General features: G+C 34.4%; 2 protein-coding genes across 3 annotated transcripts in view; one reads left to right on the top strand and one right to left on the bottom strand.

Annotated features, from left to right (window-relative positions):
* LOC118743337 (TGF-beta receptor type-1) overlaps window positions 1–10106 on the top strand; it is an 84695-nt gene that overhangs the window by 64127 nt on the left and 10462 nt on the right. The window lies entirely within an intron of this gene.
* Window positions 60–10027, bottom strand: LOC118743338 (uncharacterized PE-PGRS family protein PE_PGRS54-like; the record flags this gene model as incomplete). The annotated part of the gene is given in 5 exon segments (XM_036475941.1): window positions 60–958; window positions 1845–1956; window positions 3181–3514; window positions 3800–3914; window positions 9813–10027. Coding segments are annotated over 5 exon segments (827 nt in total), but the record flags the coding sequence as incomplete, so codon positions are not given.

The raw sequence follows: 10106 nt of genomic DNA, 5'->3' as shown, positions 1-10106 counted from the left end.
TAAATTATGTTGACTTATTAGTAATGCCTCAGCCAGTACAATTTTTTAAATTTTTTTTTAAATTGTTTTTAGCAAATTATTGCAATTTATTTGAAGGTTTTTAATTTTTCTTATTTTAACTACTCTAACTGTTAATTCTTGTTTTGCAACATTTTTCACTAGATTACATTGTTGACATTTTGGCTCTCAGAATTTAATTGTTTAATTTTTTTTAGAGCGGGTATTTTATGTGCTGTTATGCATACAACTAAACATATAAATGATTGTATATAATTACATATACATTCTTACAATTATGTATATGAATAATCTTTCTAAATATAGGATTTTCTAACACAATTATTCCATATAAGTACAATAATACAGTTTTTTCTAATACATCCATTCATAATTCATTGAGTTGAGTATGTGTGGGTGCTAATACCGTTAAATCATTATTTCCACATTAGATAGTTAACTGCGCTTGATCAAGAATGCCAATACTTTTATTAAATAAATGATATGTTTGATTTTTATTATCTTTGACTTTTCTTGGCCACCAAAAACCATTGCCTTTAATATTGTTTTGTTTTTTGTTTTGTTCAAATTTTCTTAGGTTTAAAGTTTAACTTTGTTTGATATGTATGTAAGTTTGATTTGAAAATGTTCGGCGTGCGTCAGTTTTCTTTTTGCACAAAATCGTATTTATCTATGATTGTTCGAGTATTTATCTGCATTGCTGCCGTTTTGCCCTGCTTTCCGCTTGATCTGCACGTCCGGTTTGTTTGCAGCACGCATCCACTATAGTATGTGTGTTTGATTGTATCTATGCGTGGGTGTGTTTGTGTAGCTTGGTTATCTGTGGGAGTGTACGTACGTACTTTCTTGCTTCTGTTGCTTGTGTTTGGTTTTATTTTAACTATCCTCATTACATGCGTCGCTGACTGAAGGCGGATAGGAAGCGTGATTCGCGTACTTCCTGTAAGAAAACAAAAAAAAAAAATGTGATAAAAACGTATTTTTAATATACATATTTTTTTTTTTTTGAACTTTATTCGCGTTTTTCAACAGGATTCAAGGAAGATGGTTTCACTCCTTTTCAATTTCTTCCCTTTTCCCATTCACTCTTTAATTTTCTTTCAACAACTAATTTTGTATTTGACATCCATGGGGGGGGGGGGGCAGCTTCAGTGCCATGCCATGCCAATCAATTTAAGTGCGTTGAAGCATGATTTTAATAGCGGAAATGATAGCATCATTAGGGTTGAGTTAACTTCGCTTCAAAATTAAGGGAATTTAACTTCCAACTGGGTGACCACTATTGGCAAAGGATGATTGCATAAAATCCAAGGAAGTGAAGCTTACATTTGATCTAATATTCAAATATTTACAAAATGCAATAATTTTTTTTTTTCAATTTAACCAAGTGGCATTAAATTAAAAACTGTATTTGCATACGCAAGTAAATTATCAAAAGATTTATGTTTTTAGGAAAAATAAGTTTACCCCCGTACAATGTGTTACTGTTGTTACTATTACTATACATACTTAAGCAGTTAAGTATGTACTGTTGTTTGTTGCCTTCTCGGATTTTTTGCAGCTTATGTGCTTAAGTGGTTTGGCCCCTCATTTCAGCCCTTAAGTATAAAATTAATTCAATGCACGAGCTAAGCAAGCACCTATTTATGTACATATATATGTACGTACATATATACATCGGCAATTGAGTGCATACTGCATACTATGTACGTGCTCTTACTCATAAGCAGGTACAGTAGAATCTCGATATCTCGCGCACAAATACAAATGTATGCGCTAAATTTATGCATATGTATGTATGTATGTATGTTTGCAGTCGTACTCACCTCATCTTCTGTTGGCATAATGTCGATGCACATGAAAGGATCCCGGAAGTAGGCGCATAATTTGCGTGGACGTATGCGATGATGAGTGCGTTGCAGTTGGCAACATAAGCCCCTGAAAGAAATTGGAGAAAATGCATATAATAATATTAACATTATTGAAATAAGATTTAACAATGGATTAGCGCATTTTTAACTATGGTATAGTAATGATTTATTTTGGTAATGGTAATTTTTATGGTTATAGTTATTATGGCTATGGTTATGGCTATAGATGGGGTTATGGTTTAGGTTATAGTTTAGGTTATGGTTTAGGTTATAGTTATGGTAATGGCTAAAGTTATGGTTACGGCTAAAGTTATTGTGATGGTTATGGATATGACTATAGATATGGCTATGGTTGTGGTTATTGTGATGGTTATAGTTATAGCTAATGTTTATGGTTATGCTCATGGTTATGGTAGGGGTAATGGTAATGGTTATGGTGAAGAGTATCTGTCATTAAATTTTTTTTATACATATTTACGTAAACACAAACTATGTACACCTTTGTCAAAATAATAGAAATGCAATATTTTGAGCAGTTTTCAAAATTTTCGTTTTGTTTGCTTACTGTTCATACATTTTTTATAACAGTATACACAAACTTTATTACTCCCAATTTCGAACTTTGTGAAAATTACAAAAATTAAATAAATTTTTACCCAAATCCCAAATTTTTTAATCAGAATTTTTAGAAAAATATTTAGTTTGCAGTTTTATATGCCATTCAATTTTAATTAAATAAAGCGGAAGTGGGAAGTTGCTAAAAATGCCGTTGATTTGTAATCATTTTGTTTGCTGACAGTGTAAGGCGTTTCCTCGCATAAAAGATCTGAAAATATTTTGTATTTTGCATATTAAAAATTCAACTAAAAATTTTATATAAAAAGGTAGGTATTTTGGTGAACATTTTTGGATTCTTTTAAATTTTTGTACAAAGTTTGGAATTTGGAATTTAATACATATAACTTATATATAAACATTAAAAGAAAAAGAAAAAAATTAGCACTGGTCAAAATGTCGCATTTCTTATACTTTTTTTAACAGATGTGTATAAATAATGTACTAAGGGCACCAATAGAAGATATTCACCATCTCGTGATCATATAGCTGTTATGTTTCTACAAATATAAATCTATTTTTACTACTTTAACCTCAGTGCGTCAACTATTTCTGAAACTAGTAGCCGACGAGCAGCAAACAACTCCTACTATAAATGGTCTATCGTATCCACAAGGCAACGCACCATCTAACCTCTAGATACATATATATGTATGCGTTTATATGCTACACTTACTTGGCCACATTACAATCGCTCGACGACACACAATCCTCGCCAAATTGCTTTACATTCAATGCCATCTTGGGAACAGTTGCAATATTTGTGCCAACATTAAGTGAAACTGCGTTATTACCAACACCACCTACGCCAGCAGCAGCAGCAGTAGCAACACCATCACCACCACCACCACCACCAACACCTACACCATTCAATAGATGAACCGCAGTTGCACTCGGTTGACACATCAGATTACCAGCTGCTGTCTTCAGGCAAGACATTCCCAGCTCACAGTCTGTATTGCGGTGGCACAGATCGCGTTTCCGTCCATAAACATAAATGCATTTACCCTCTGTTTTGGCGCAGCGAAAAGGAGGAAAAATACCGGGGAAAAAATATAAAAATGTTTACAGGAAAAATTAATTTTGAAATTTTATTTATATTCGAAAGTAGACGTGTGCGTGGTGGGTGACCTTTCGCCAGAGCGGCGATAAATTAACACAACGTCAGCTTGAACGATTGCTATTAAAGTAAAAACGCACACAAGCACACGCATACACCTACGCCTGCACAAATGTACAATTTATCATTTTATACATGCGAAAATATGTATGTATGTATGTATATTGACACTTACCGCCGTAGGTATTTACGCAGACACCTGTGGGACAGCAATCATCATTGGCCTGACAAGCCCGATCCACACATGGCGTATCCTCTATTAGTGGCTCGACGATGCCATATATTTCCGTCTGTCGGTTAAAAGCGGAAATGTTATAAAAAAAAGAGCGTAGCTATAATTGTGTAGGTATGTATGTGTGTGTGCATACTAAAATAAAAAATATATCCTGGAAGTGGTAAGAGTATGCTTCTTTATATAATTTATGAACGTAATAAAGGATGTATATGTACATATATACAAAAAATATATAGAGGTCGCTCAAAGCGCCCAAAGTTTTACATGCATTTTATATGGGGAAAAAACAACTTTTCGTAGAAATCGTATACAATTCTTAAAAATCAATATTTTTCTATCGGAAAACTCTGCTTATCTGCAGAAGATTCCCAATAATAATACCCACTTGTTTATTTAATAATTTTTTCATCGCAACTATAATTTATAGGTCCGCCATAAATCCACAAAAACCCCGAAAAATGCAATGGGGGGACCAATAAAAAATCGTTACTATTAAAAAATGGTTAAATAAACAATTGGGTACTATTATTGAAAGTCTTCTGAGGAGAACAAGAGTTTTTCGATCGAAAAATATTTATTTTCAAGAATTCTATACCATTTCTACGAAAAGTTGCTTTTTTCCCGTATAAAATTACATGGAAAACTTTGAGCGCTTTGCGCGACCTCTAAATATTTTTAGATTTCAAAATAAAAAAATATGGGGTATATTTTTTGTTCGGTATAGAACAATCCTTGCATTATAATACCGACTTTAGTGTTTTTAGACCACCCTAATGCGCACATTATTTACTATTAATTGAATTCGTGTTCGGCAGCAAAGTTTAACAAGTAAGAAAGTCTAAGTTCGGGCGGAGCCGAACATTAAATACCCGGCGCAAGTATTAAATATATGTTTTCCACCTTTCCGAAAGCTACCGCTACATGATAAGCCGGGGTGTATAGATTTTAAGTAAATTAGCGTCCTTAAATTTCGAAATATTGAAATTTCAAGCATATCTGAAATTTACCGTTATATGAAATGCGGCCTCAATTTTAGTCCGATTTCAACAATTTTCAACGGTTTGCTTTTATGTGGCAAGCACAATAACCATACCGAGCTTGGTGCAAATTGCTGGAACGGTTAGCGAGATACATATATGTGATCACAAGTGGGCGGTGCTACGCCCATTTTCCAAAATTTTGTCATAAACGTATTTCTTGGTAAAGAATTGTTGCAATCATCAATTTTGAATAAATTAGCTACAATATTTACTGATTTATCGAAGATTTTGTATTTCTCGAAATTACCGTTATATGGGATGTGGGCGTGGTTACTGTCCGATTTTAGAAATTTTCGGCCAGTTGGTATGCTGTACCAGGGCCAACAACCGTGCCAAGTTTGGAAGAAATTGGTGTAGCGGTTACCAAGATATACACATGTAATCATAAGTGGGCGTAGCTACGCCCATTTTCCAAAAATTTTTAATATTCATGTTTTCCGTCTGAAACTCATTGCAAGTATCAATTTTGAGTGGATTATCTTCAGTAGTTACTAAAATATCGCAGTTTTCGTATTTCTTAAAATTACCGTTATATGGGAGGTAGGCGTGGTTATTATCCGATTTCGCCCATTTTCAATACCATCCGTCCCACGCCCAAAAGAAGTTCACGTACCAAGTTTCGTTAAGATATCTCAATTTTTACTCGAGTTATCGTGTGCACAGACGGACGGACGGACGGACGGACAGACAGTCACCGCTTAATCGATTTCTCTTTTCATTCTGATCATTTATGTATACATTTGTCTATATCTATCTCGATTCGTTTTGCCTGTTACAAACAACCGTTATGTGAACAAAGTTATAATACCCTTGTGCACAAGTGCGCTCGGGTATAAAAAGTGATAAAAATCTCATTCTGTATTAAAACAAAGCGAGCTGATTTAGCCTACGTACTACTAGACGTATGAGCGATGTGTAATTTCATTGCTCAGCTGCTGGTTGTTGTGCTTGATGTGCCGGATGTGGCAGCGTGGAAGCCGTTAATATTTATCATATGAATGCACATAAATAATTGCCAGCCATATTATGGTCTTATACCCAGGACCAGTGATACATTTTTCGTCTTTAGAATACATACATACGTATGTATTTAGTTCTAAACAGTTAGGAGCTTGAAAGCAATAAGGCATAGTTACACTGAATCACAAATTTGTGCTTTTCTTTTGTTCTACGGATAACCCTATCCAATTTCTATTTAGAATCGCCCGCTGATTCCTAAAATCGAGTTAGCTTTTTTTTCTACCGATAAGTTTTCGAGATTATTTCAATTTTGAAGTCGGTTAAAAAACAGATTCTGTATAGATTTTTTTTTATTTTATGTTTTTTTAAAAAATCGATGGATGAATAAAAAGGAATCAGGGGTCAAATGTAAATTCGCAAAGAAATTTTGTATGAAAAATGATCAGGAAAGAGTGTTGTTCATACGCCTTGTACATTCTTTTCTGCCAATTATTCATACAAAAAATCTTTGCACATTTTCATTTGACCACTCATTACTTTTTTATTTATGCATCGATTTTATTCATTAGTAGGCTTGTAAGAGACCAGGCTTAAACACAAATAAAAAATATTACACAGAAATTGTTATTTTTTGAATTTATTTTTGATAAAAAAATCTGGAATGATTAATTATTTTCTCAGAAACTACTGGCGCTATCGAAAAGTAATGTATACCCCGGAGTGGAACCACTTTTTTTTTAGCAGAATAACGGTAAATTATGAATATCTCGAAAACTTATCCAAAGCAAAAAACAATAACTTGATTTTCGATATCAGCGAGCGATTCTAGATAGCAATCTGATAGTGGCATCCATAGAGCATTTTTGCTGTAAACCAGTGTTATCATTAATTCTCAAACTGCAGGCACTTGGTGGTTTTTTTTTATATCTCTGAACTGCCCTTTGGAATGGAAGTTATCTTAGCCAACTTGGAGCTATTTTTTGATCGTATTCCAGGTTCGTTTCCTATTCATCTTGCCAGCACATATGATTTGAATGTTTCTCAAAAGGTGCGTAAATTGTATACATATGTATGTATTTTATATATTTATGTACATAAGGTTTGCGCACGATGAAATTAGTGCACACATTACGGCTAGTAAAATCGTTTAACTTTGAAATTAAATTTTTTTTACCACAAGATGGCTTTGCTAAATATATACAAATGGTCTTGTCCAATTTCAAAATAATTCGATACGTTTTGTGTTCAAGATGGGCAATGAAAAGGAAGTACGCGAAAAAATTATTAGTTTTTATAACGAAAATCCAAATTGGACTTTCAAAGCAATCGCTAGAAAAGCAAAGGTTTCCCGGAATACCGTATCGCTTGTTGTTAAAACTTACAACGAACGTCTGACTGTAAATAGGAAGCAAGGAAGTGGCAAAAAAGGGTTTTAAAAACCCTGTTGTCGCCAAGAAGATAATAGCGCTTTTTAGGAAAAATCCTAACATATCGGGTAGAAAAGTTGCTGAAAAACTACAATGCTCCGAGGCTTTTGTCAGAAAAGTTAAAAAGGAGGAAGGGCTTAAGTCATACAAAGTTCAGAAAGTTCCTGACAGAAATTCAAAAAAGAACAGCACGGCAAAAGATCGAGCCAAACGACTTCACCTTGAGTTCTTTAAGAATTTTGACTGCTGCATCATGGATGATGAAACATATGTACTTGGGGACTTTTCTCAGCTACCAGGTGTGGATTTTTATGTTGCAGATGGTAGAGGAAATGTCCAAGAGGAGTTCAAAACGCAAAAAAAGACAAAATTTCCTAAAAAATGTTTGGTTTGGCAAGCAATTTGTAGCTGTGGTAAAAGAAGTAGCTCTTTTGTTACAACTGGAACGATTAATACTGAATTATATATCCAAGAGTGTTTGCAAAAACGGCTTTTGCCATTCATAAGACGGCATGAGGTCTCTACTTTTGTTTGGCCTGACTTGGCTTCGTGCCATTACAGCAAATCGGCAGTTGAGTGGTATGAGACGAACAACATATTATTTGTACCCAGATACGCAAATCCACCTAACTGCCCGGAGCTCAGACCCATCGAAAGATATTGGGCTCTGGTAAAAAGGGTTATGAAGGGCACAAAACAAGTTGCTGATACCACCAAACATTTTTCCAAAAAATGGTTATCATTAAGCAAAAAAGGTACTGAAGACACAGTTAGACGACTAATGGGAGGTATATTAGAAAAAATTAAATTGTTTATAAAAACCCATTAATCTGTAAAATGTGTTTAATAAATATAAACATGAATTGAATGTATGTTAAAATACTGCTTCTTTATTTTTAATAAATCAACTAATTCAAAAGCTATTTGAATTATTTCGTGCACTAATTTCATCGTGCGCAAACCTTATGTAGTTATTATCAACTATCTCCATATTTTTTATGCGTAAATTAATTATAATTAAATTGTTATTTTTTATCATTACATTTAAACCTTTTTTTATTAGCGTTGAAAATTTAAATTGTTGATACATACATACATACATACATACATACATCCAAAAATACATGTGAAAAAGTAAAGTCGCAATTTTAATGCTCTTACTCCCTATGGCTGTTCTATACCGAAAAAATACATCCTTATTTTTTATTTTGAAATAAAAAAATATTTAGGGAGTTTCCATGTATTTTATAATTTTTGAAAATCAATATTTTTCGATCGGAAAACTTTGGTTCTGCTCAAGAGACTTCCAATATTAATGTCCAATTTTTTATTTAACCATTTTTTAGTACTAAAGATTTTTTATTGGTCCCCCATTGAATTTTCTGGGGGTTTTTGCGGACCTATAAAATGTAATTACCCTGAAAAAATGGTTAAAGAAACAATCGGGTATTATTATGGGGAATCTACCGAAGTTAAACAGAGTTTTCGAGGTGTATTTTTATAGGGAATCGAAAGCAATTTTTTCGATAAGTCAACTCGGTCAAAGTTGATAGAATGGTGAATTCGACCGAGTGCCAAAGCTTCCGAAATTTTAACGAAATCTTTAGGAGTATCGCATCTCTGTAACGACTCTTTTACGAATTTTCAAAGAAAACTATATGAAATGGTTGCCACGAACTTGTAAATAAATTTCTGTACGAAAAATAAAGAAACTTCTGAAAAAATTATGCAAGAAATTCTTCACATAGCAGGATTATTTTCATTGCTTTACCGATTTTTTTCCGGAATTTCGTAAAAGAATCGAAGTGTGTACAGTTTATATCATTTTAGAAAATCGGCAAAAATTCGGTTGAGATCTTTACGAATTCATAAATTTTTCTACAATTCAGAATGCTTTGAAAAAATGGTTTGCAGGGTACATACATCCAAAATGTACTTGTAAACCGTGTCATACAAACGATTTTCTGTCTGTCTTTTAAAGAAGTTTAGTAACCAAAAATATTGGGTTTGTAGCTATGAAAAATCCATAACCGCATAAAACCAGAAATGTATTTACTTTTTTATTAAAGTCGCAAAGTGTGTTATTAAAAAGTTTCAACTCGAAATCCAATTTGGCAATATAAACTTTTCAAACACTGTTTTGTTGCCTAATTTTACACCTCCTCAGTTTCCCAACCAGTGCAAAGTTTACCTTTCAACACGTTCTCTGCTTTAATTAGTTATTTCTTTCAATTCCGTTTGCCTTTGTTCCTAAGTTTTCATGAGACTTTCTACAGCCAACTTTTGCGCCTCAGCACTTGCCCGCCACTAAGGCATAGCAACACTTAAAAAGCCCAACAAAAACTCTTAATTACTTCCAGTGCAGTGCACGCAGGCTTGAGTGCGTGGGCGGAAAGTTTACTTCGCAATTCCTCTTTAACGGAAACATTTGTTATTGCCCATTTCCCTGCTTGCCACTTCGGCCAAAATCGCAGTACAGTGCAAACTTGCACGCTATAATGAAATCTAGGGCCACTCACTACTCACCTGTTGTTGACCACCAAAACCGCCCGTGTCGATATCATAGCCAGCACCGAAGGCAGAGTAACCCATATCAGTACCACTTCCTCCGCCGCCACCACTTGCTCTACCACCAGCTCCAACTCCACTTGCGCCATGTAGAGTAACATCGTTGCCGAGACCGAAAAGTCCATTAAAGTCGTCGATTTGTGGTGCATTGCCAGCGACACCAGCATTTACGCCTCCTACACCTCTAACTCCACCTCCACCTCCTCCTCCTCCGCCTCCTCCGCCTCCTCCTCTTCCACCCAGTCCCCCTAC

The sequence above is a fragment of the Rhagoletis pomonella genome, unplaced genomic scaffold (genome assembly GCF_013731165.1).
Source record: "Rhagoletis pomonella isolate Grant_MI unplaced genomic scaffold, Rhpom_1.0 Rhpom_scaffold_00007, whole genome shotgun sequence".
Lineage (NCBI taxonomy): Eukaryota > Metazoa > Arthropoda > Insecta > Diptera > Tephritidae > Rhagoletis > Rhagoletis pomonella.
Note: the sequence above shows the minus strand (reverse complement) of the source record. Positions and strands in the feature narration are given on the sequence as shown.